Genomic DNA, 25967 nt, shown 5'->3' on the forward strand with positions numbered 1-25967 from the left:
TCCTGGCCACTGGCAGGGGTTGGGGTTACCACCTCCAGGTTGGGGAGCTTCTGGAGATTTGGGGGCGTGAAGCTTGGGGATGTGAGAGACCCATGGTGTGTGTGTCTGTGCGTGTGTGCGATAATGCTAGAGTCCTCCCTCCGAAGCAGGGGTAGGCAAACTGTGGCCCTCCAGATGTCCATGGACTACAATTCCCATGAGCCCCCGCCAGCATTCGCTGGCAGGGGCTCATGGGAATTGTAGTCCATGGACATCTGGAGGGCCACAGTTTGCCTACCTGTGCTCCAAAGCATTTGTTTGCTCCAGAGAAATTGTTTGCCAGAGATATTGAGGGTGGAGCTGCAGGAGGGTGGAGTTGGGAGCACAGTGCTATAGAGTCCCCCTTCCCTGGGCAATCGGTTGTAATGGCAGGAAGTCTCCAGCCGCCACCTGGAGGTCGGCAACCCAATGGGGAACGAATCTTCATAGAGCTGTAATTTCTAGGGGGATCACCAGGTCCTGTCTGTAAGGCTAGGCCCCCGAGCCCAGAGTTCCACTGCAGAACAAAATAATCCCAATACATTATACCAATGTTTTCCTAACTTGCGAAGCCTTGTGTCCTGTGTGCGAATGCTGGCCCCGTTTACATGCGAGAAGGAGTGGGGGGTAGGATGGAGTGGAGGAGTCTTGTTCTGCCCATGACGCTAGGGGTGGGACTGGGATTGCACTGGGGTAGGGCCTTTACAGCGTGGCACCGTGTGGGCCATGAGCCGCTTGAGGCCTCTGCTGTAGCTGCCGTTGGTCTGAGGGGGGCGTCCTGGCTGAGGCCGGCTTTCTCTTTCCCCCCAGGACACACCGTGTCATTCAGCAACCTTTGCTACGTGCTGTTCTTCGGGTGGTGGCTCTCCTTGGTCTACGTCCTGGTCGCTCTCCTGATGTTCCTCACTGTGGTGGGTGCGCCGTACGGTAAGCAGAGCAAACAGCTCTCTCGGTCGTCTTTGTGTCCTGGTGCCTGGACAGAAAACATTGCAACAAGACTCCAAATATTGGTTATTTCGTGCCCACCAAGAAGATCGGAAACAGCTTTAGAATATGAAAGCATCTGTGCAGAATGGCCCGTACCATCTTAATGTGGTTGCACATGGCATGATCGTAGAGCAAGCGCATTTCATCAGGGGTCAAATAAATTATAGCATAGGCACACCTATAATATTATAATATTACAAGAAGACATGGTGGGCGGCGTGAGAATCCTGAAATAAATAAAAATATTCGATGAGGTTTTTCAGATTAAAAAAAATGTTTTCTATTGTTAATCGTTTACACTTGTTAAATCGGTTTTAAATGGTCGGGAAACGTTGGTTCTGTACCCAAAATGTGAAATTCCCAGTAATATATAATAGCGATTCACGATAAAGAATCAAAATTGTAAAAAAAACCCCCCAAAACCCCACTCTTTCCGAGGCCCTGATTCAGTCCTGTGTGAGGATCCTCATGTGTCAACCAAAGTTTGGGTTGGGTTTTTGTTCCTTTTTTGTTTTACATTTTGTGTCTTGGCGGGCCCTTTTTTTAGCAAAATTATAGGGTGGGGGGACTCTGGCTCTTTTAAACTGAAGCTGTCATACTTTGGTCCCCTTATTGAGAAGACGAGAGTCACTAGAAAGGACAATAATGCTAGGAAAAGCGGAAGGCGGCAGGAGAAGGGGAAGAAACTGTGCACTCAAGCGGCAACTCATGAACCCAGGAAGTCCTGCTCAGCAGCTGCCGCCTTGTGCTGCCTTTGTGCTGCTCCTGGCTCGTTGGAAGATGACAGCAGTTACATATTCTGCTCATATTCTGGGAGAGATGATGCCCTTGCGGGAGGAGCCAATAGCCTGGGGTTTCTACTTCCCCACTCCAGCTCCTGAGGACACCCTGCAGCTCTTATGCCAGCCTCTCAGGAACTGCTGACGGGTCCACAAAGCTGCTCGCATGCCCCCTGCCCTGCTCAGTAGAAGGGGAAATTTGAAGGGAAATGTGCACCCGACAGGAGACAGATGGACTCCCTCAAGGGAGCTGCAGCCCTCCAGCTGCAAGACCTGAGCAAACCTGTTCGGGAGAAGATGTTTTGGAGGACTATGATTCTTAGGGTCACCCCAAGTCAGAATCAACCTGACAACGCTTAAAACACACCTGTGCAACTGAAAGCCCCTGGCACTCAAGATGTTTGCGAGACGGTTTTTAGCCTCATGGCAGCAATTTTGTTGCCGAGACGAAGAGTTTGATTTTGGACAACAGCTAAGAAAAGGAACCAGCAGAGACGACCCGTCAGCCGAAGATCAATAAACAGAAAGAAATTTCCAAGCTGGCGATGGCAAAAAGCTTTATTCAGAACGAGTTCCTAGGTATGAAACCTCGTTTTCGTATTTTACTTCCTCAGTAAACTTATTTCTGAATTTTTTTTTTCCAGGGATACAAACAAAGTATACACACTTTTCTTGGATGCTTTAGGATGCTTAGGGCTGATCCTGCGTAGAGCAGGGGGTTGGACTAGATGGCCTCTATGGCCCCTTCCAACTCTATGATTCTAGGATTCTATGAAACCCTGATCCAGGCAGAAAGGCGGCTTAATGATGTCTTAAGGTCAATCAATCAGTCCTGCCCTTCGGGACTTTTCTCAGAAAATGTTTGATTCTTACACCTGTGTAGACAATAATAGTGTCTATCTTTACCATTATTATTCCATTTATTGCCCATCACTCCAGGATCAGGCTCATGGCAGATTACAAATGTCCAGTAAAACCCCAATAAAACCTCATTAAAACGAACAGCAAAAATGACAATAAAAACAGAACAACGTGACAGTAAAACTTCCCCAACCTCCTCCCCCATCTTGCCTGCTCTTTAATGCGTCGTTCTTTTCTCTTCCTCCAGGAAAGCTATGTTGGAAACTAGCGGGTTACTTCCTCTGGCCTTTTGGGATAGCAATTCAGAAGGTAGGGAGGGCCAGAGAGGGGTGGGATCCTGGCAAGGGGGAGGGCTGGCCGTTGTGAGCGGTCTTTTCCCCGCCTCTGTTTCCCGCAGGCCAGAGAGCCCAATCAGAACTGCCACGTGCGGTTCAGCAAGTACGACACCATCCCCGAAGTGAACGAGAGCAAGGAAGCAGCGCCCCTCCTCATCCGGCAGGAGCCGGCCCACAAGGACTACTCCAGCTCTCACTGGGTAAGGAGCAGCTGGATTGGGGCCGTGTTTTTTGACCCCTCTGTGGGCCACGTTCAGAGCCTAGGAGGTCCCTCCGGAGGTGGGTTTTTCGTAGTTTCCTTCCAAGGTGGCATTTCTTTCCTCATCTGAGTTCCTAGCCATGGAGGTGAAATCAGGAGTCCTGAGTTCAGATCTCTCCTCACTCCAAATGCTTAGCTGGTCTGAAAAGGTTTCTCTATACCAGTGGTCCCCAACCTTTTTATCACCGGGGACCACTCAACGCTTGACAATTTTACTGAGGCCCGGTGGGGGGGGGGTAGTATACTTCTCTACTCTCAACCACTGCCCTAGCGCTCTCTGATCGCTATGGTAATGTTTAAACATCCCTTCAGAATAAGATACAGACACACCACAACAATGAACATAAGGAACATTTTATTTTCTTGGAAATTTTAACTCATGACAATGACAAATCAGTGGGAACCCTGAGCTTGTTTCTCTGCAACGAGATGGTCCCATCTGGGAGTGATGGGAGACAAGGACACCCAAAGTGTGTTGTAAAGGGCCGGGGGGGATGAAGTAAAGGGCCGGGGGGGGGGAGAAGGCATCCTTCAGGGCCCACCTCCAATTAGTCGAAGGACCACATGTCATGCGCGGCCCACAGATTGGGGATCGCTACTCTATACTACAGGGGTCTCCAGTTAGGTAAGTGCATTCCGTGAACTGAACCAGAAAAAAATATCGAAAAAGTTCCCTAATGGACCACTGCTCTGCTGGGGCAGAGCCTCTGCTAGACGGGCAGAAGGTCTCTGGTTCAATCCCCAGCATTTCCTGCTAAAGGGATCAGGAAACAGGTGATGTGAAAGACTCATGATCACTTGGAAGCTGCTGTCTACTGAATGAGACCACTGGTCCATTGAAATCAGTATTGTCGACTCAGACTGGTAGTTGCTCTCCAAGGTCTTAGATGGAGATCTATTTAAAAGACAAATGGGATTTTGGGCCGTATCAAATGGAGTTTCATGTCCGGATCATGGGAGGTGATGGTACCGCTTTACTCTGCTCTGGTTCGGCCTCACTTGGAGTCCTGTGTTCAGTTTTGGACACCCCAGTTGAAGAGGGATGTAGACAAACTGGAGCGTGTCCAGAGGAGGGCAACAAAGATGGTGAGGGGTTTGGAGACCAAGACGTATGAAGAAAGGTTGGGGGAGCTTGGTCTGTTTAGCTCAAAGAGGAGACGACTGAGAGGGGATCTGATAACCATCTTCAAGTATTTAAAAGGGTGCTATATAGAGGATGGAGCAGAGTTGTTCTCTCTTGCCCCGGAGGGACGGACCAGAACCAATGGGATGAAATTAATGCAAAAGAAATTCCGTCTCAACATCCGGAAGAAGTCCCTGACAGTCAGAGCGGTTCCTCAGTGGAACAGGCTTCCTCGGGAGGTGGTGGGTTCTCCATCTTTGGAGATTTTCAAACAGAGGCTGGAGAGCCATCTGACGGAGAGGCTGATTCTGGGAAGGTTCAAGGGGGTGGCAGGTGACAGTGGAGGAGCGTTTGGTTGTGAGTGTCCTGCATAGTTCAGGGGGTTGGACTAGATGACCCAGAAGGTCACTTCCAACTGTATAATTCTAACTGGAGATGCCGGGGTCTGAACCTGGGTCCTTCTGCTTGCCGTATAAGGACGTGTACATGTATACATCATGCTGCCTAATAATGAGCCAGACTTTTGATCCATCCAGGTCAGTCTTGTCTACTTGGTCTGGTAGCCGCTCTCCAGGGGCAAGGTCTCTCCCATCCCCTCCTGCCTGGTCCTCCTAACTGGGGATGCTGCCGGGGATTGAACCTGGGACCTTCTGCAGGCCAAGCAGAGGCTCTGCCACTGGGCCAGGGTCTCAGGCCAAGGTCTTTTCCATCCCCTCCTGCCTGGTCCTTTCAACTGGAGATGCTGCCGGGGATTGAACCTGGGACCTTCTGCATGCCCAGCAGAGGCTGTGCCACTGAGCCAGGGTCTCAGGCCAAGGTCTTTCCCATCCCCTCCTGCCTGATCTTTTCTAACTGGAGATGCTGCCAGGGATTGAACCTGGGACCTTCTGCCTGCCAAGCAGAGGCTCTGCCACTGAGCCAGGGTCTCAGGCCAAGGTCTTTCCCATCCCCTCCTGCCTGGTCCTTCTAACTGTAGATGCCGGGTATTGAACCTGGGACCTTCTGCCTGCCAAGCAGAGGCTCTGCCACTGAGCCAGGGTCTCAGGCCAAGGTCTTTCCCATCCCCTCCTTCTGGTCCTTCTAACTGGAGATGCTCCTGGGGATTGAACCTGGGGCCTTGGACTGGGGACCTTGGGCATGGCAGGCAGAGGCTCTCTTACCAAGCGATGTGGCTGCTGGGTCAGCTGCTGCCTGCCTGAGTAGACATCACTGACCTGGGTGGGCTGATGGCCGGAATCAGTAGAAGGCAATTTCACGTCTGCCCCCTGCTGCCCTCTCCCTGCAGTGCCGCCTGAGCACCTACCTCTGGCTCCTCCTGGGCTACCCCTTCCTCTGCGTGGCCCACGGGCTCATCTGCTGCATCTCCTGGGCTTTGATCTTCACCATCCCGCTGTCCAGGATGAACGCCCGCATGATCACCAAGGTCTTGCTGCTGCCCCCGGAGCGGGTCCTTGTGCAGCACCTGCGGAAGGTAAGGGAGGTCTCCTCACCCCCAGGGAAGGGCACTGCGTGGGCTGTGGTTTAGGCAAAGTGTGGCTCAGTCTGTGCAGAACTGCATCTGCCACTGCAAAGCCACTTTATAAATCTATCCATGGGGTGGAGAAAGTGGACTGGGAGACCTTTCCCTCTCTCTGCTAGAATTTGGCAGCATCCGGTGAAGCTGATAGGCAGGAAGTTCAGGATGGGCAGAACGGAGAACTACTTTACACAGAGAGCGATTGATATTGTAATTTGCTCCAGAGGAGGAGACAGATTCATGGGGGAGAGGACGATGGTAACAAAAGGAACCTCCACATTCATAAAGAGTCAACCTCTAAAATACAGAGTCAAAAGGCAACATCAGGGGAAGGCCTCAGCCTCTCTGCCCAGTGGCTGGCCCTGCAGAGGAACTGGCTGGCCCCTGGGTGAGACGGGAGGCTGGACTGGAGGGACCCTCCCTGGCCTGACCCAGCAGGGCTCTTCTGAGGCTCTTCTCAGGGGAAGGCCTCGGCCTCTCTGCCCTGTGGCTGGCCCTGCAGAGGAACTGGCTGGCCCCTGGGTGAGACGGGAGGCTGGACTGGAGGGACCCTCCCTGGCCTGACCCAGCAGGGCTCTTCTGAGGGTCTTCTCAGGGGAAGGCCTCGGCCTCCCTGCCCTGTGGCTGGCCCTGCAGAGGAACTGGCTGGCCCCTGGGTGAGACGGGAGGCTGGACTGGAGGGACCCTCCCTGGCCTGACCCAGCAGGGCTCTTCTGAGGGTCTTCTCAGGGGACGGCCTTGGCCTCTCTGCCCTGTGGCTGGCCCTGCAGAGGAACCGGCTGGCCCCTGGGTGAGACGGGAGGCTGGACTGGAGGGACCCTCCCTGGCTTGACCCAGCAGGGCTCTTCTGAGGGTCTTCTCAGGGGAAGGCCTCGGCCTCTCTGCCCTGTGGCTGGCCCTGCAGAGGAACTGGCTGGCCCCTGGGTCAGACGGGAGGCTGGACTGGAGGGACCCTCCCTGGCCTGACCCAGCAGGGCTCTTCTGAGGGTCTTCTCAGGGGAAGGCCTCGGCCTCTCTGCCCTGTGGCTGGCCCTGCAGAGGAACTGGCTGGCCCCTGGGTGAGATGGAAGGCTGGACTGGAGGGACCCTCCCTGGCCTGACCCAGCAGGGCTCTTCTGAGGGTCTTCTCAGGGGAAGGCCTCAGCCTCTCTGCCCTGTGGCTGGCCCTGCAGAGGAACTGGCTGGCCCCTGGGTGAGACGGGAGGCTGGACTGGAGGGACCCTCCCTGGCCTGACCCAGCAGGGCTCTTCTGAGGGTCTTCTCAGGGGAAGGCCTCGGCCTCCCTGCCCTGTGGCTGGCCCTGCAGAGGAACTGGTTGGCCCCTGGGTGAGATGGAAGGCTGGACTGGAGGGACCCTCCCTGGCCTGACCCAGCAGGGCTCTTCTGAGGGTCTTCTCAGGGGAAGGCCTCGGCCTCCCTGCCCTGTTGCTGGCCCTGCAGAGGAGCTGGCTGGCCCCTGGGTGAGACGGGAGGCTGGACTGGAGGGACCCTCCCTGGTCTGACCCAGCAGGGCTCTTCTGAGGGTCTTCTCAGGGGAAGGCCTCGGCCTCTCTGCCCTGTGGCTGGCCCTGCAGAGGAGCTGGCTGGCCCCTGGGTGAGACGGGAGGCTGGACTGGAGGGACCCTCCCTGGTCTGACCCAGCAGGGCTCTTCTGAGGGTCTTCTCAGGGGAAGGCCTCGGCCTCTCTGCCCTGTGGCTGGCCCTGCAGAGGAACTGGCTGGCCCCTGGGTGAGACGGGAGGCTGGACTGGAGGGACCCTCCCTGGCCTGACCCAGCAGGGCTCTTCTGAGGGTCTTCTCAGGGAAAGGCCTCGGCCTCTCTGCCCTGTGGCTGGCCCTGCAGAGGAACTGGCTGGCCCCTGGGTGAGACGGGAGGCTGGACTGGAGGGACCCTCCCTGGCCTGACCCAGCAGGGCTCTTCTGAGGGTCTTCTCAGGGGAAGGCCTCGGCCTCTCTGCCCTGTGGCTGGCCCTGCAGAGGAGCTGGCTGGCCCCTGGGTGAGACGGGAGGCTGGACTGGAGGGACCCTCCCTGGTCTGACCCAGCAGGGCTCTTCTGAGGGTCTTCTCAGGGGAAGGCCTCGGCCTCTCTGCCCTGTGGCTGGCCCTGCAGAGGAACTGGCTGGCCCCTGGGTGAGGCGGGAGGCTGGACTGGAGGGACCCTCCCTGGCCTGACCCAGCAGGGCTCTTCTGAGGGTCTTCTCAGGGAAAGGCCTCGGCCTCTCTGCCCTGTGGCTGGCCCTGCAGAGGAACTGGCTGGCCCCTGGGTGAGACGGGAGGCTGGACTGGAGGGACCCTCCCTGGCCTGACCCAGCAGGGCTCTTCTGAGGGTCTTCTCAGGGGAAGGCCTCAGCCTCTCTGCCCTGTGGCTGGCCCTGCAGAGGAACTGGCTGGCCCCTGGGGGAGACGGGAGGCTGGACTGGAGGGACCCTCCCTGGCCTCTTCTGGTGTTCTCGAGCAGACCTGAGGAGTGCAGGATGTTTCTTGCAAAATCATCCCCTTTAAGTGCTCCCTTTGGAAGGCGTATCTCGAGGCCGGTTTCAGATCCATTGGCAGGGAAGCGTAGCTCTTGGCCGTGGAGTCCGGTGGGCGTTGGGGGCCTTCTGAGAGTTGGTTTTCTTCTCTCCCCCGGCAGACACAGGTTCCCCTGGAGGGCGACGTGGTGCTCTGCTGTTACCGTTCGTTTAACCCGTACTATTACAAATACGCTGTCGGGGGAATCAACGTCTTTGCCCTCAGTATCCTTTCAGATTACAGCTGGTCTCCAGACCTTGGGGGAAATGGCCATCCGGGACTCTGTTCTGCCCCACTGCGGTCCCTCCCTCCCCTCATCTCCCCCTTCCGGCGTCTCCCTGGTCTTGAGTTCCCTTTCTGGGCTCTTTTGGGATGGGTTCCCTGGTCTCCCTCCAGGGCCATGCTCACGGGTGGAGCTTTGCCAAGAATAACAGACCGAGGAGTTAGGGTTGCCAAGCTACAGGTGGCACCTGGAGACCTCCTGGAATTGCAATGGCTCTCCTGGCCATCAAAACCAGTCCCCCAGGAGGACATGGCTGCTTTGGAGGGGCGGACTCCGTCCACTGCATTGAGCTCGCATCCTTCCAAAAATCTTGTCCTCCTGTCAAATCTCCTGGAATTTCCCAGCTCAGAGTTGGCCACTTGGCTCCGGATGTTGTGTGGTGGCTAAAAGTGTCAATCTAGGATCTGGGAGAGCCGGGTTCGAATCGTGCCATGGAAGTTTGCTGGGTGCTCTTGGGCCAGTCATGTTCTCTCAACTTAGCCTACCTCGCAGGGTGGTTGTAAGGAGAAGAAAGGACGCGAGGAGAATGATGGAAGTTATTTTGCGTCCTGCACTTGGGTGCAGACGGTTGAGTGGATGTAATAAATGGGAAGTAGCTTCTTTGGTTAGGTACGAGGCAGTGACTTCGTTCATTGCTAGGTGGAAAACCCCTTGTTGACTTCTGGCATGGAAAGGAGGGGAAAAAAAGATTTGATGATTTGTGGCTTTGAGGACTAAGGGACAGTAAAAGAAAGAAAATATTCTCTTAGGTTGGATTGGAAGATGGATTGTTGGAGGTTTAAAAAGAAATATTTGTTTTGTTCCAGCCTTCTGGTATAACTGCGATCATTTTAGAAGCATTAAGTGTTAGAAGTTAATTCATTTGGACAGGTATTTGTTGCTGAGAAACTCAAAAGTGTAACGGATGCCTTTCCCCTTTATTTTTTTAATTCCTTTTTCTTCCGGGTCTTTTTTCCCCTGAACCTTTATTTTTTTTAAATTCAACCCAAAATCAGTGCAATAAACAAATGATTTGCCATCCTGCTACTCGTGCAGATTTCCTAGCAGCAGCCGGAAAGGGGGGGGGGGCAAGATCATGACCCTCTGTAGACCTCAAGGCAAGAAGCAGCCACAGCACTCATAGGTCCCCCCCTTGAGTCCTTTTACATGTCTGGACTGCAGAGGGGGAAAGGTTGGTTTGGTTTAGAAAACAGATGTGGGTATCAAATTTTATCCCCCCCCCCCATTGTCTGCTGCTTTCTGTGCTGGCGGACAAAAAGCAGGGCTCGTCCGGGATTTGAACCCGGGACCTCTCGCACCCTAAGCGAGAATCATACCCCTAGACCAACGAGCCAGCTGTGACAGATGCCTTCCAGATGTGCTCTTCCTGCTCGCCTGATGCCTTCTGCTTCTGGCAGGCCAAGGGGAGGCGGGGTGTCCCTCCGGCCGGGGGCTCTGCCGGGCCCACAGCCAAGCGCTTAACCCTCTCTTGGCTTGTCCTGCCACGTCCGAGGAAGAGCTCTGGGGTTCGGGAGCCAGTTCGACCAGCCGCTCACGGGGTGGAGCCCGGAGAACGTTCAGCCTGCCTCTCCTCCGTGGACACGGCTGGGAACAAATTGTACACTGAATTGAATCATAGAATCACAGAATCCTAGAGTTGGAAGGGGCCATCCAGGCCATCTAGTCCAACCCCCTGCTCAACGCAGGATCAGCCCAGAGCATCCTAAAGCAGGATGCTTGCTGCATTGCCCTGCAGCCCACTTACTTGGGAGTAGGGCCCCTGAACTCCAAGACAGATTTGTTTTTAGTAAGTAAAAATGCAGGAGATTGCACAGTGACTAGCAATTTAGGGTCGCCAACTTCCATCATTCTTTTCTGCTGCTGTGCAACTCCTAAGATTTCTTTATCAAGGAGAAGAAGAGAGAGAAGAACTCGAACTCATGCCCCCCCCCCCGGCTATTTTCTCACTGGACCATAGATTTTCCCGAGGGGTGTGCGTTTCTTGCGAGAAGCTAACATTAGATTTTCCCTTTTCCCACCAGAACAGTGGTCGCCAAACTCTGGCTCTCCAGATGTCCATGGACTACAATTCCCATGAGCCCCTGCCGGTGCTGGCAGGGGCTCATGGGCATTGTAGTCCACGGACATGTGGAGAGCTACAGTTTGGCCACCCCTGCACTGCACCATCCTACTCTTGGATAAAAAGCAAACTGGGCCGCAAAATTTGAAAGAAAAAGCTTTGAAAGGAACACGAAGGAAACCTTGAGCCCCGACAGAACTCAGTGGGTCTCGCGTCTAACCAAGCAATAGTTCATATCAGACTGCTGCAGGGTTGCCACCTTCCAGCTGAGGTCTGGAGGTCTCCCTGAATTGCATCCGATCTGTAGACTACAGAGATCGGTTCTCCTGGAGAGATGGGTGATGCCAGACCCACTGAAGAAGTCCTTCTGCTCCGCAAACCCCACCTTCCTCAGGCCCCCCTCCCCCCAAAAGAACTTCAGGAATTTCTCATCCTGGACTTGGCAACCCTAATTCTGGGCCGCTGGTCATCCGTAGCTGGGTGACTCTTAGAGGCACCAGAGCTGTTATCCCCTCCTCCTTTGGTAGCCTGGATCCACGCCACAGATGCTTGCCAGCTTAAAATTCAGATCGATAATAATTATTTTGATTCACTCCATGCAGCAGTGGGGTGGGGTGGGGTGGGGGGCCAAGGCGAGGTGCTCAGAATGAAGTCCTCCTTCTCAGTTCCTGGGCTGTGTCTTCCAGAGGCCCATTCCTCTGTGGAAGCCGTATATCCCCTCGTCCCTGGAATACAGGGGGAGGCATAGATGGGTCTTGATTTATCGCGTGGCCTGTGTTGTGTAGCCGGGAGATCTGAGCCACCAAGCAAGAGACGGTGGGAGTTGGTTTGCTGTTTCCGTCCTCCTTGGAGGAACGACTGGTATCTGATGAAGGAAATGTATTGATTCCCTTCGTTTCTACCCCAGTGGGGAAATCCTTGGAGGTCTCCCACCCAAATACTAGTCAGGGGGGTCCCTGCTTAGCTTCTGAGATTTTGCAGGATCGGGCCATCCAGGAACCATTCCGCACACATTAGAGCAGGGGTAGTCAAACTGCGGCCCTCCAGATGTCCATGAACTACAATTCCCAGGAGCCCCCTGCCAGCATTCGCTGGCAGGGGGCTGCTGGGAATTGTAGTCCATGGACATCTGGAGGGCCGCAGTTTGACTGCCCCTGCATTAGAGAATGCACTTTCAATACACTTTAGAAGCAGATTTCCCTGTTCTGCACAGGAAAGTCCCGCTGCAAAAGGACACTGAAAGTGCATTATCCTACACATGCGGAATGGGCCACGGCCAGGGTGGCATTAATTGGTGAGAGGGAGACACTCTGCCGATGCTCAGAGGACGCTTCCGCCAAATGAAACGGGCTGTCAAATGAGATTTCCCCAGGGAACTTTGGCTCAGATTAAGCCACGAGTACTGAAAGTTCTCTGGGCACGTCTTCCAGGCTAGTTTCCTGCTTCGGTCAGCCTGGATTGCTTGAGCCGCCCGACACTGAATCCGGCTGTCGGTCCATCTTGATATGTCTGGTCCTCTCAGGCTGGCAGCCGCTGTCCGGGGTCCCCAGCCAAGGTCTGTCCCATCGCTGCAGGCCTGGTCCTTTGAACCGGAGAGGCCGGGGATCAAACCGGGGACCTTCTGCGTGCCTAACAGGGGCTCTGACACAGAGCCGATGCCCCTCCCCAAAGCAGCGGGGGAGCAGGGGGAGGGGCAACCCCTCGTTGTGCTGCAGCCCCCCTCCCACCGGTTCAGCTTAGCTTGTCTGAAGGGGGAAGAGCAGAACCAGGAGGGATTGGACTGGCAATTTCCTTAATCCGCTCGCCTGCAGACCTGTTTGGCCTCGTGGTCGTGACGCTGGTCCTGGGCTACGCCGACAAGCACAACCATTACACCAGCTCTATGACGAAGTTCACCTTAGCGCTGGTCTCCATCATGCCCCTCTCCTACTACATCGGCATGGCTATTGCGAGGTAAGGGGGACCAGGAGCATGGCTCTTCAGCCTGGCCTGCAGTCCGTCCCCTTCCCTATTTATTTACCTTTTTTATACCCGTCTTTTCCCGCTGTGGACCCGAGGGGCCCAACGTCACTCCTCTCTCCTGTTTGAGCCCCACAACAGCCCTGTGAGGTAGGTTAGGTGGAAAGGGAGTGACTGGCTATGATGGTTGTCTTGGAACTTGATTCTAAACATTGGGCAGTTTTAGACTTTGGTTAGAGAAAAGACAATAAATTCATTTATTGCTGATTGGAAACCTCTTACTGGCATTTAGCATGAAAGGGGGAAATACTTTGATTATTTAGAATCATAGAATCAGAGTTGGAAGGGACCGCTCTGACTGTCAGGAACTTCTTCCGGATGTTTAGATGGAATTTCTTTTGAATTAATTTCATCCCTTTGGTTCTGGTCCATCCCTCCCTCTGGGGCAAGAGAGAACAACTCTGCTCCATCTTCCATAAGGCACCCTTTTAAATACTTGAAGATTGTTATCAGATCCCCTCTCAGTCATTTTATCTCCAGACTAAAAGCTGATTTGATTTGGACTAAAGAAAATAAAAGGGAGAGGAAGAAATTTTTCATCCTCGCCTGGATAAAACCGGCCTTTACAGAAGCAATTACTTCTGGGTATCCCACGTGGCTTCAGTAACAATTCGAATCCAGTACTACCCTACACCTCTGATTCCCCCAAAGCAAAAGCTCAAAGGGAAGATGAGTAACTTTCTCAAAACGTGAAATGCAGTTCTGTCAGGCAGCAAAGACGGCCAGTGAGCAATGCAGGAGGACAGAATTGGGGAATGTCGAGCAGGAGAAATGGGAGCGATCGGAATGGGGCGTATTTTCAGGCTTCAGCCAGGCCGAGGTTCGGCCTGTTGGTGGTGGGTATGTGGGGTGGGCCCACGCCGGACCTGCAAGGCGGTGTAAATGGTACAAATGGAATGGCATCATGTGCTCTGAAAGCCCGCCATGTGGACTTTGCACAGACAGAAAGGAACACCATGGGAGTCCCTTGGCACCTTTGAGACCGGCAAGATTTTTCGGGGGGGGGGGGGGGGAAAGCTTTTGCAAGTCAAAGTTCCTTTCGTCGGGTGTGAGCAGAAACGGAGATCTGCAAGTTCTTCCATCCCAACCAAAGTGGGAGAGGGTAGCTCTCTAGCCTGACTTTTTGCAACGCCTGTCCCACCTTCAGATTGGGATAGAAGGGCTCTGGGATCTCCCTTCCAACTAGTATCTGACAAAGAGAGCTTTGACTCTCAGAATCTTACACCCCAAATAACTTGTTGGTCTCTGAGGTGTTGATGAAGGAAGCTTCGACTTTCAGAATCTAACATGTACAGCTTGGGAAGAGGTTTAGGATGGACAAATAGAGAGATCCTTCTGGCAGTTTTTTAAAATCCTGCTTTTCCTCTGAGGCGGTGAGGATCTCTCATTTCCCATTTCACCCTCACACCAACCCTGCGAGGTAGGTGCAGTTGGGCTTGCTCCATGGCTGAGGAGTGATTCGAACTCAGGTTTGCCCCTTTTCCAGTTCGCCTCTTAAAAGCCTCCGCTGCTTCCTCTTCCAGCATCTCCGCCCAGAGTAACTTTGCCGTGGGAGCCGTGGTGAACGCCACGTTCGGCTCCATCACCGAGTTAACGTTCTACATCTCGGCGCTCATCAAAGGCACCCGCGAGAAGAACAAGTGCTACGAGGAAATCGTCAAGTCTGCTCTGACAGGGACCCTCCTGGGCTGCGTCCTTTTCATCCCGGTGAGCCTCCCCTTCGCTCTCGCCTCTCTCTGGGCCTGGCTCCGATCAGGATTCACTCACTCACTTCATTCATTCGTTCATTCACTCCATTCATTCACTCATTCATTCACTCATTCATTCATTCAATCACACTCACTCCATTCATTCACTCAGTCATTCATTTGATCACTCACTCATTCATTCGCTCCATTCATTCACTCATTCATTCATTCGATCACTCACTTCATTCATTCATTCATTCATTCATTCATTCATTCATTCATTCATTCATTCAGCAGGGAGGCCAGCATAGTTCAGTGATATTCTTAGGCCTCAACCTTTGGAAGCAGATTCAAATGAGTAGCTGTGTTCGTCTGAAGTAGCACAACAAAATCAGAGTCCAGAAGCACCTTTAAGACCAACAAAGATTGATTCAAGGCGGGAGTTTTCCAGTGCAAGAACTCTTCGTCAGACCCCCGAAAGCAGGCACTCGAAAGCTCACGCCTTGAATCAATCTTTGTTGGTCTTAAAGGTGCCACTGGATTTTACTTTGGAAGCAGAGAAAGTGAATGGGTGTCCTAAATTAGCTTGCAGACATTTTTAGGCGGCCGAACCCCTAAACTGAAACAGGGAGCACAACCTGGGGCACTTTGGTGGGAAAATTCGGTTCATGCCCCAGTTTGCGCCCATCCCTTCTTCTGAATGCTTGTCTTGCCTTGAAAACCCTACGGCAGGGGTGGCCAAAGGCAGCTCTCCCCTGGGGGCTTGTGGGAATTGTAGTCCAGGGACATCTGGAGAGCCACCGTTGGGCCACCCCTACCCTATGGGGTTGCTTTGGGTCAGCTGCGATTAGACAGCACACATGAACATGTGCAACCTCAAATCATGCAAAACAGCATGCATGAAACAAGGATACACCCCCGGGAGTGCAGAGGAGCCAGTGAGAAGAAAAAAAACCCACCCTGCAGGATCTGCACCTCCCTTGCTGGGGGGCCGGTCTTATCTGCCGTCCTGCCTCTTCCCTTCCAGGGCCTGTGCATGGTCATTGGCGGCACCCGGCACCAAGAGCAGACATTCAACAGCCGCTCTGCCGGGGTCAGCTCTGCCCTTCTCTTCCTGTCGGTGGGAGGTAAGTGGGCTGTGCGTGTGGGTGGGTGCGGGGGGGGGGAGCACGAGTGGGCGACCCCTGGGCACCCTAGCCTACGTCTCACCTTCTGCAACCACCAACCTTGGTCCAGTTCTCCCCTGTGGCTGCATCCAGTGCACTACAGCTAACTGTAACGTGGTGAAGCATGCTGGGTGACTTACTATTTTTTTTAATTTCAGTTTTAGTTTACTTCACTTAATTCCCCTCCTGCTTGGATCTGGCTGGCCCCTGTGGGAGACGGGAGGCTGGACTGGAGGGACCCTCCCTGGTCTGGCCCAGCTGGACTCTTCTGAGATTTTTCTTAGAGGAAGGTCTCTTCCCCCTCTAGAGAAACTGGTTGGCCACTAAGAGAGACAGGATTTCATTGTGTTTTTCTTATGTATTTTTTATATATCATTATATATTATAGTTTTATATGTTATTGTAAGCTGCCTCTGATTCCGCAAGAGAACGGCGGCTGGTAAATGTTTTTAAATACAAGACGTCCCCGTACCTGTGGCGTATCAGGCAGCCCTGCTGGTTTCTCGGCCGGTGACTCTTCTGTGCTCTCCTTGGCCAGGGGTCTTCGCGCCCACCCTCTTCTCCAAAGTCTACGGCCTGCTGGTCTGTGCGGATTGCCAGAATGTTACCCACGAGTCAGCGGGGCACTACCTCTGCCAGAACTGCCACTATGATTCGGTGAGCAGAAGCGTGGCCATGGCAAGGGGTGGGGAAGAGCATTTTTGCTGGCCTGAGGGCTGTTGAACTTGGAGTACACAGAATTTGGCAGAGTTTGATTGTGCAGAGAGAACTGAGCACCAGGCTGCATAAAGCAATTAAGTAATTTTATTTAAGAGAGAAGAGAACTAACTGTCAGCTGTTGTCTGCAGTCATAGAATCATCGAATCATAGAGTTGGAGGGGTACCTTTGGGGGTCATCTAGTCCAGCCCCCTGCAGAATGCAGGAAATTCATAACTACCTGCCCACCACAGTGACCCTAATTCCATGCCCAGATGATGCCCCCCCCCAAGCCAGAATCACTGGCTAGTCTGGCCTGGAAGAAATTTGCAGTCATTCTTCCGTGGTTCAGCTGCTGTTCTGGGGGCAAGCAGGGAGAAAGTGGGCTCCAAAAATCAAGAAGTCCCCTATTGAGCCAGCCAGGACTATTGAGCCAGCCAGGACACTCTGCCCTTAACCACAACACCATACTGGCAGAAGATCTGCCAGTTCAATCCCCAGGCTCTCCAGTTAAAACAGGACCATAGAATTATAGAGTTGGGACCTCCTGGGTCATCTAGTCCAACCCCCTGCACTATGCAGGACACTCACAACCCTCTCGCTCCTCCACTGTCACCTGCCAGTCCCTTGAACCCTCACAGAATCAGCCTCTCCCTCAGCTAGCTACCCAGCCTCTGTTTAAAAATCTCCAAAGATGGAGAATCCACCACCTCCTGAGGAAGCCTTTTCCACTGAGGAACCAATCTAACTGTCAGGAACGTCTTCCGGATGTTTAGGCGGAATTTCTTTTGAATTAATTGCATCCCCTTGGTTCTGGTCCGTCCCTCCGGGGCAAGAGAGAACAAGGTAGTAAGTGCTGTGAAAGATCTACACCTTGACACCCTGGAGAGCTGCTGCCAGTCTGGTTAAACAGAACTCACTTTGATAGACCCATAATCTGACTCAGTATAAACTGCTTCATGGGCCTCTGCTTGGCCTGCAGAAGGTCCCAGGTTCAATCCCCAACATCTCCAGTTAAAAAGGACCAGGCAGGAGATGATGGGAAAGACCTTGACCTGAGACCCTGGAGAGTAGCTGCCAGTCTGAGCAGACAATACTGACCTGTGAAAAAAAATTTCACAGTCAGAGTAGTTCAGCAGTGGAATAGGCTGCCTAAGGAGGTGGGGAGCTCCCCCTCACTGGAAGTCTTCAAGCAAAGGTTGGATACACACTGTTCTTGGATGCTTTAGGATGCTTAGGGCTGATCCTGTGTTGAGCAGGGGGTTGGACTAGATGGCCTCTATGGCCCCTTCCAACTCTTATGATTCTGTGATTCTATGAGCTTGAGGGACAGATTCGGATTCGGTCCCAGGCAGCTTCTTGTGTTCATATCTTGAGATGGGTGGATTTCCCAAGTCCAACTGAAAAGCCCTGGACTGCCCGGATGTTTTCCTCTTACCGTGGCTGTTCCTGTGCTCTGTGTTCAAATCCTGCCCCGGACACCTCTCTCTGACGACAGCTGAGGCAGGCCCCCCTTGGCAGAAGGTTCAGCACTGACTCCCAGCAGGCGTCTTGGGCACAGGGCTTGCAACTCCAGGCCCAGCAGGATCTGACCCTGAACTTGTTTCTTGGCAGATGGAGAACAACGGCACCCTGTACTACAGTCACGTCCAGTAAGTTCCTCTTGGCTGTGGCTTTGGGGGGGGGGATGTAGCCCCACATTTCTTGGGAGGGGCTGCTCTTCGATCTCCTTCTCTCCATTTTTTTGGGGATCATGGGAAGCTTCCGGCAGTGAGAAGGGCCAAAGGTCTCTTTGGGTGCCTTTGAGGCTCCGGCTGGGGGCCTTCCACGTGGAACGGGCTGTCGGTCAGTTCAGGATCGAAAAGGGAGTGCTGATAAACACAGCAGCGAGGTCCACACGGCCCCGGCTGGCTTGATCTCATCAGAACTCAGGAGTTAAGCAAGAGACTACTCGGAAGGGGGGCAGCCAAGGGGTCCAGGGGAAAACCACCTGTACTTTTCTCTTGCCTCGGCCTTGGGTGTGTATCCTGACCTCACCAGAGCTTGGAAGCTAAGCAGGGTCTGCCCTGGTTAGGACTTGGATGGGAGACCCCCAAGGAAGTTCCCAGGCTGCTACGCAGAGGTGATGACCCCCTTTATGAGGGACTTGTACGTTTGCACCCGTTGCAGGATGGAGATCTCTATGATCTTCACACCAGGCCAGAGAATTCGTCCAAGATATAATTTTAATGGGTGCAGTAATTAACCAGCGACACTGGGGCTCTGCTCAAATCCGGTGGGTCCAGAGCTGACCCTGGGCACAGATTTTGGTACAGTTAGCAGAACACCCCCCAAATTGGGCCCCTCTTGCACAATCACTGACAAGCAGTCAGCTTGCTGGCCGGGAGCCAGACCTGGTGTGATGGCACCCCCTTGCTTCATGTCTCCCGTGTCAAGAACGTGCCACCCCCTTTCCCCTCTACGATGCTACGGAAGGCTCCCAAGACCCCGGCAGGCCTCTCCCTCGGGGCAGACCACCTCTCTGGGTCTCTTGCCTGGAAAATCCGATGGGATTTCCAGAAGTCGGCTGCACCTTGACGGCACTATCTGCCATCACAGAATCAAAGAGTGGGAAGGGGCCATAGAGGCCATCTAGTCCAACCCCCTGCTCAACGCAGGATCAGCCCTAAGCATCCTAAAGCATCCAAGAAAAGTGTGCATCCAGCCTTTGCTTGAAGTCTGCCAGTGAGGGGGAGCTCACCACCTCCTTAGGCAGCCTATTCACGTCACACCGTTAACCCTTGGAACTCTCCGCCCCAAGGTGGGGGCCGGATTAGACTGCTGGGAGGGCTGCCGGCTCTGATGAATCGAAAAGGGGGCTGGAGAGAGTGACGGGGGAGAGGCCGGTTGCCGGCTGGGGGTCACGATAGACGGACTTGGAGGCAAGAACCCGTCTGATTAGCAGGCGCTTGGGGAGGGTCCTGCCAGGATGGGGCAGCTGTGGTCTTCAGGTTCTTATCGTGGGCTGTCCCGTGGCATCCAACCGGCAGGCCGTTTGTCTTGTCCAGCATGCCGTGGATGGACACGCGTGTCATTTTTTCCCTGTGCACGGCAGGCCCCTGGTGTACACAGTGTCGATCCTGCTCCCCGTGGCGTATTTCATCGGTCTGATGTTCACCCTCAAAACGCACTGCCACATCTATGACATCCTCATCAGCGACTGCCACAGTAAGGCCCTGGGCAGGGTGGGCAGGGGAGGGGAGGGGACGGAGTGGGGATTCGGGCGAAGTCCACGGACGGCTGGAGGGCCACGGTTTGGCCACCCCTGTCCTAGACTCTGCAATTACACTGCCGGGAGTAGGGATGGGCTTCCGGGTGGCCACATGCTCTCCTTGCCTGGCAACGGTGCCTCCCTGCTCTCCGCAGTGCCCAGCCGTGGCCACGGCCACCACCCCGTGGTCCACTGGTCCCGCTTCAGAGCCCTGGTCATTCTCCTGGTCTCCACCGTGTGTATGTCAGCCTGCGCTGACCTGGCCACGGAGCACATCAGCCCCATCCTGAGCAGCTCGACCGTGTCCCAGGTGAGCAGAGAGTGGATTTGGGGGGGGGGGTGATGATGTGGGCCCCAGGAGGGGAGAGAACAGTGCTGCTCTCTGCATAGGAATGCCAGATATACCCCCCCTCAATTAGCTGGGCAGCAGGGAGGACTTGCCCAGAAGGAGAGCAAGGCCCAGGGGACGGTGCAGGGACTTATCCATGTCAGACCCAGATGTGACGTCATCATTCTGGTGACGCCAAATTTAGAAGAAGACAAAGAGTTGGTTTTTATCCCCCCACCACTTTTGACTGGCCGAAGGAGTCCCAGAATGGCTTCCAATCACCTTCCCTTCCTCACCCTGAGAGCGAGGTGGGGGTGAGAGAGCTCTGAGAGAACTGGGACTGGCCCAAGGTCACCCAGCTGGCTGTACATGGAGGAGAAGTGGGGAATTGAACCCGGCACGCCAGATTAGAGGCCACCCCTCTTCACCATATCACCACGCTGGCTCTCGATTGTCCATAATTTCGTTGCCCAAATAACAGTGCCACTGGACAACGGCAGCGTGATGACATCACGTCCAGGTTATATCGGAAATGATGTCGCTATGTCATCCACAACATGAATTGGCCAACCCTCTTGCTCCCGGGAAGCCCTCCCCCCTTCAGCCGCCAGAGGGGACCCGGGGACCCTCTCTCTGCATGACCCGGCTAGTCCTGTCCGGCCACAAGGGACCCAGCTCACCAGCAGAGGGTGCTGTCTGCTTGCAGAGGGTCAAGGGCCCCCCAGCATCTCCACGCAAGAGCCGTGGGGTGCAGAGCTGGGAGCCAGTTGTGGACCAGGGCAGAGCGGGGTCCCTGACTGTTGGGCACCTTTGGAATCTGACACAGAGTGGCGTTTCCAGCCACAAAACGGCTGCCTCAGTTTCCCTTGCGTGACACAGTGTGCTGTGGGGGCAGCTGTTGGCAAAGCAACATTAACAAAAAAGAAAGAAATCTGAACAGCTTTGTTTGGCAAAAGCCCTGCCCACTTTCTAGAAACCCTTGGTGGGCAACAGGGAATGCCATGAAACCCACAGGGCCCATGCTGGGAGTCCCTGGGCCAGAGGGAACAGGACCTGACGCAGGCTAAGATGGCCTCCCGTGAGTCCCCATGTCAGGTAGTGCTTAGGATTTCACCCTGAGGTGTGGGAGGTAGCCTAGGGGTGATTGTACCTTCCACCCAGCTGTGGGGGGTGGGCGAGTCTTGGTGTGGGGGGTGGGCAGTGGCCAGCCGTGAGCTCAGTCGCCCTCCTTCCTCTTTCCTCAGTATTTCATTGGGGTGACGGTGCTCGCCATGGTGCCGGAGATTCCCGAGATCGTCAATGGGATCCAGTTTGCCTTGCAGAACAATATCAGCTTGAGGTGGGTGTCCTGCCCCCTTCCCCCCCATACACACACTTCCCTGCTGGGGAGACGTAAACGCTGCCCTCTCCCAGGCGTTCTCGCCGGCCCTCCTGCGTAAGGAACAAAGAAAAGGAGGAGGAAACGCTTAATCCCAAGAAGTGAATTAAGAACTGGAAGGTTAAATAATTCCAAATCGAAGTTCCTAGTAATGCTGTGTCTTTATTTAACAAATGTTCTATCAAGTACAGGAAAAGAGGAAGAAGAGTTGGTTTTTATACCCTGCTTTTCACTGCCCGAAGGAGTCTCCAAGCGGCTTACAATCACCTTCCCTCCCTCTCTCCACAACAGACACCCTGTGAGGGAGGTGAGGCTGAGAGAGCTCTGACAGAACTGCTCTGCAAGAACAGCTCTAACAGGACTGTGACTGGCCCAGGGTTACCAAGTTGGCTTCATGGGGAGGAACAAGGAATCATATCCAGTTCTCCAGATTAGAGGCCGCTGCTGTTGACCATGATCCCAAGCTGGCTCTAAATAAAAGGATCTGCAGGCACTGGGGCATGCATGGGGCCCCTGTGGCGCTGGGCGTGCTCAGGCCAGATGCTGGGCCTTTATTCACTGCTTTGAGTCCTGCAAGAACAAGCCAGTCTCACCACGCCCTGAAGAAGTCAGGAGCATTCCCATGTTGCAGACGAGGTGGGGATGAGGGTGGAGTTTGGGCTGTGTGCAGAGTTTGTGGGAGGCGCGAGATTTGAACTGGGGGTCTCCTGACCTGTAGTCTCGTGGCCACTAAGGCTGTACCACCAGCTCTCTAGAATTCACGTGGTCCCCTTAACTGCTGCTCCTTTCTTTGAAAAACGTGGGCAGCAAATTACTCGTTTGTTCTCGCAGAGCTGTTCTCACAGAGCAGTTCTGTTTGAGCTCTCATTTTCCAAATGCCCCTTTTTATTTTCCAGCATTGAAATCGGGAGCTGCATTGCGGTCCAGGTGTGCATGTTGCAGATACCCATCGTGGTGCTTTTTACAGTCTTCTACGTAAGTCCTGAGAGTTGGGCCAGAGACGACTCTCTCTGCAAAGGATCACTCCTTTCCCCTAATCCTCACTGGTGTCCTTTGTTATGTTAAGAGCATTAGAAAAGCCCTGCTGGATCAGACTGGGTGGTCCACCATGTCCAGCCTCCCATCTCACACTCAGTCCCTTTAAGTGCCTGAATTGTGGCTCTCTGGTGGTCCTGAAAAATCCAGCATATTTTGGGGATTTTTCAAACTTAGGTTTCCCCCCAATTCTGCTCTGACAAGTTTAACCACACCCTGCTGGGTGCTTTTAAATTCTCATTTCCTCCTTTACAGCCAACGGATTTCATCCTAGTCTTCAGCGACCTCCACGTCTATGCCAGCATATTCAGCGTCATCCTGATGAACTACATCTTCATGGACGGGAAGTGTGACTACTTCCAAGGTAAAAGATGCATCCTGGAAGGGTTTCTGCAACGCACAGCAGATGGGGCATGGAAGAACCTGGCTGGTCTGACCCTGCAGGGCTCGTCTGGGGTTCTTCTGAGGGCCGCGGCCTCCCTGCCCTGCTGTTGGCCCTCAAGAGGAACTGGTTGGCCAGTCTGTGGGATGGGACACTGGACTAGAGGGACCCCTGGTCTGACCCAGCAGGGCTCTTCTGAGGGTCTTACATTTTTAAGGGCCAGGGGAAATGTGAGCTGGTTTCTGTTTAGGAACCCTGCATCGGGGAGGGAAAGGAGGAAGTTAATTGAGGATGTGATGCCACTCTAGGACATCCAGTTGCTCATGTTCTTTATGTCAGGGGTAGTCAACCTGTGGTCCTCCAGATGCCCATGGACTACAATTCCCATGAGCCCCTGCCAGCGTTTGCTGGCAGGGGCTCATGGGAATTGTAGTCCATGGGCATCTGGAGGACCACAGGTTGACTACCCCTGCTTTATGGTACACCCCAGCCTGCCATCCTAGGCTGGTTTACCCTTCAGGGGGAACTGCTCTCTGTAGTCAGGAAATGAGCTGCAATTGGAGGTGGGATCCAGGCCCCACCTTTCGTGCCTCACCATTTCCCGTATTCCTAACCCACTTCCCACCGTAAGGGAACGAGGCTCAGCCCCACAGCGGCCCTCCTGACGCCTGCATGTTCTCTGTTCTCTCCGGGCAGGGACGGTGCTGGTCATGGTCTACTTCATCCTTCTGGCCGTGTACTTCTTCTCTCCTTCGCCTACGGGATGCTGACCTGGAGCTCAGTGGGCCTTCGGGAACACGCACACACACACACCTGTCTGAGAAGGTAGCTGCTCCCACCGTAAGTGGCTTTCCTTCCAAGAAGGATCTCTCTCAGGGACTTGGCTCAGGCCTGCCTTTTTCAAAAGCATGGAGTGGAGTGGAAGTCCCCCACCCACATCACCATCCGGCACCCTCCAGCTCTGTCCTCCATTCCTGTGTTTCTCGGGGTTTTAAGCGCAAAGGGACCGGGGAAAAAACCCTGTGCAGGCAAATTTCTCTGGCCCCAAGAAGGCACCAGAACAAAGGGAAAGCCAAGCTCTTCGGCTGCACGCCAGAGGGTCCCGGGGCCCAGAAATCTCCCAGGTTGGCTCAGAACATGGCCATGCGTCAACAACGGCTACCTCGTGTCCCTGGAACAGCAGCTCCTCAGGGAAAACCTTCCCCTTTTCAGCACAGGGAAGGATGCTGTTTTGATGTGGTTTCTGCAGTCTGCCATTAAAAACCTTTTGTAGTGACCGTGGAATTGGCCAGTGGTATGCAATGAGGGCAGAAGAGGGGCAAAATCCCAGCTGGCTTGCTGTGCCGTGCCTCCTCCTGCAGGATAGTTCGCAGGATTTGTATACAGGATGATCACGGTGTGCTTTGCTTCTTGCCAAATTACCCTGAATGCTTTTTTTAAGGGTGGTCGGAGGGTGCAGCTGCTGGGTTTTCCTCAAGTTGCAGCTCACATTTGCAAAACGGGAGGGGGGATCCCCTTTGTTTGAGATTCCATGTTTTCACAGAGTAGGGTGCCGCAGAGTGAGGGCTCCGACCGCCCCTTCACTGTGCAGCTGTTTTAAGTTTTTTGGGTTTTTTAAGTACCTGGTGGTAGGAGTTGAAATATCTGAAAGGTGAACTTAGGACTGAACTGACATTCATTGACGTAGATAGCTGTTTGCCAAGCAACGTTTGGAGTGTTAAGAGTCAGCGTGGCGTGGCTAAATGTGGCGGCCTCCGATCCAAAGAGCCCTACTCCTTCCCAGAGGTGACCTTGGGCCAGTCACAGTTCTCTCAGAGCTCACTCAGCCTCCCCCAGAGTTTGTTTTGGGGAGCAGAAGGGACACAGTGGTAAGCTGCTCCGAGACTCCTCCGGGTAGTTAAAAGTGGGGCACAAAAACCAGCTCTAAACTTGTTGGTCTTTAGCATTTCTAGTAGGATTTATATTTCAGGACTATCCTAACTTTCCTCCACAGGGGAGTAACACAGAAATTGTTGAGCATCCTGAAATGAGGGGTCCAAGTGGAGACGCCAGGAGCAGGGGTAGCCTATCTGGTTTCTCCTTCCTCCACCACACTGTAAGACAGAATGACAACGCTGAGGTCATTGGTCTAGGCCAGGGGTAGTCAAACTGCGGCCCTCCAGATGTCCATGGACTACAATTCCCATGAGCCCCTGCCAGCAAATGCTGGCAGGGGCTCATGGGAATTGTAGTCCATGGACATCTGGAGGGCCGCAGTTTGACTACCCCTCCACATGAGGCCCTGGCTTGCAGCATTTAAAAAAGCAGCAGACTTTGCATGTATCCTGGAGGTTATGCAAGGAACAACCTCTAGGGCAGTGATTTCGACAAAGATCCCAAGTTGTTGAGGCTTCTCCTTGGGGCTGCTGATCCCCTTGGATCTTTTGTGCTTTCTCCTGTAAGGAGACACTCGGGTGTTAGTCACAAAACATATAATTCAGACCCCCTCCTTTTAACTGGCAAAGCTGGTACAGTTCTGCTCAGCAGCTCTGCTCCTGGGTGAAGATTTTACAAGGTAACCTCGTGCGTGTGAGTGTGTGTGTGTGTGTGGGGGGGGGGGGCGTAGATCCTGGTTCATTGTCAATTTGGCCAACTTGGAAAACCAGCACAGTCTATGGAACCCAGAAATTGTTTAGAATTAAGAAGATGGGTCCAGGAGCACCTTGAAGACTAACATAATTTTTGGCAGGACAGGAGTTTTTGTGAGTCATGGCTCACTTCGTCAAATACAGCTGGAGGGGGAGTCCTTTCGTCCTTATATCACAACATTGATGGATTTCCGTTCTGTATGGTCTTCCGTGGAGATAGATCAATGGGGGTGGCTGTGCTAGTCTGACCATAGAAGAGAGCGAGAGTCCAGGAGTATCTCAAAGACTAACATTTGTAGCAGCGAGTCACGGTCCTTTTCCTCAGTTCTCGCTTGAATGCGAGCCCGTCTGTCCTTCTGCCTTGGAGAGAGGAGTGCTACTGTCACAGCATTCGAAATCACCCGGCTCACCAAGACAGAAGGGCAGGCAGACTCGCGTTCTAGCTGCACCTGAAGAAGTGAGCCGTGGCTCCCAGAAGCGCATGCCCTGCCGCAAATTTTGTCAAAATCGAGAAGTGACGTTTCTGTACAGCTGCCGGCCTGTTCACTTAGCTCCTCTGCTTCTGTCGAACTCTTTGGCTTTCTGGATAAGCGAGCCCTTTTCCAGCTGCGTTTCGTAAGCGTTTTCGGGAATCGTCTTCTTCTGAAAGGCTCTGATGTTGGTCTT

At 53.8% G+C, this 25967-nt stretch overlaps 1 protein-coding gene and 1 non-coding gene across 2 annotated transcripts in view; one reads left to right on the forward strand and one right to left on the reverse strand.

Moving 5' to 3' along the window:
* Positions 1-23951, forward strand: part of LOC143838670 (uncharacterized) — a 35144-nt gene extending 11193 nt beyond the window's left edge. Inside the window, exons 5-20 of the mRNA XM_077340395.1 lie at positions 829-945; positions 2893-2954; positions 3043-3180; positions 5648-5833; positions 8511-8613; positions 12543-12684; positions 14274-14457; positions 15466-15565; positions 16143-16261; positions 17916-17953; positions 19396-19508; positions 19707-19861; positions 21124-21218; positions 22154-22232; positions 22548-22656; positions 23371-23951. Coding sequence (XP_077196510.1) covers positions 829-945; positions 2893-2954; positions 3043-3180; positions 5648-5833; positions 8511-8613; positions 12543-12684; positions 14274-14457; positions 15466-15565; positions 16143-16261; positions 17916-17953; positions 19396-19508; positions 19707-19861; positions 21124-21218; positions 22154-22232; positions 22548-22656; positions 23371-23444 — 1814 coding nt within the window. The 3' untranslated portion in view covers positions 23445-23951. The remainder of the gene's footprint in view (positions 1-828; positions 946-2892; positions 2955-3042; positions 3181-5647; positions 5834-8510; positions 8614-12542; positions 12685-14273; positions 14458-15465; positions 15566-16142; positions 16262-17915; positions 17954-19395; positions 19509-19706; positions 19862-21123; positions 21219-22153; positions 22233-22547; positions 22657-23370) is intronic.
* TRNAP-AGG (transfer RNA proline (anticodon AGG)) lies at positions 9934-10005 on the reverse strand. The gene has a single exon. It is a non-coding gene; the product is annotated as a tRNA-Pro (tRNA).
* Positions 23952-25967: the final 2016 nt, after the last annotated feature.

The sequence above is a fragment of the Paroedura picta genome, chromosome 5, assembly GCF_049243985.1.
Source record: "Paroedura picta isolate Pp20150507F chromosome 5, Ppicta_v3.0, whole genome shotgun sequence".
In the NCBI taxonomy this organism is placed as follows: domain Eukaryota; kingdom Metazoa; phylum Chordata; class Lepidosauria; order Squamata; family Gekkonidae; genus Paroedura; species Paroedura picta.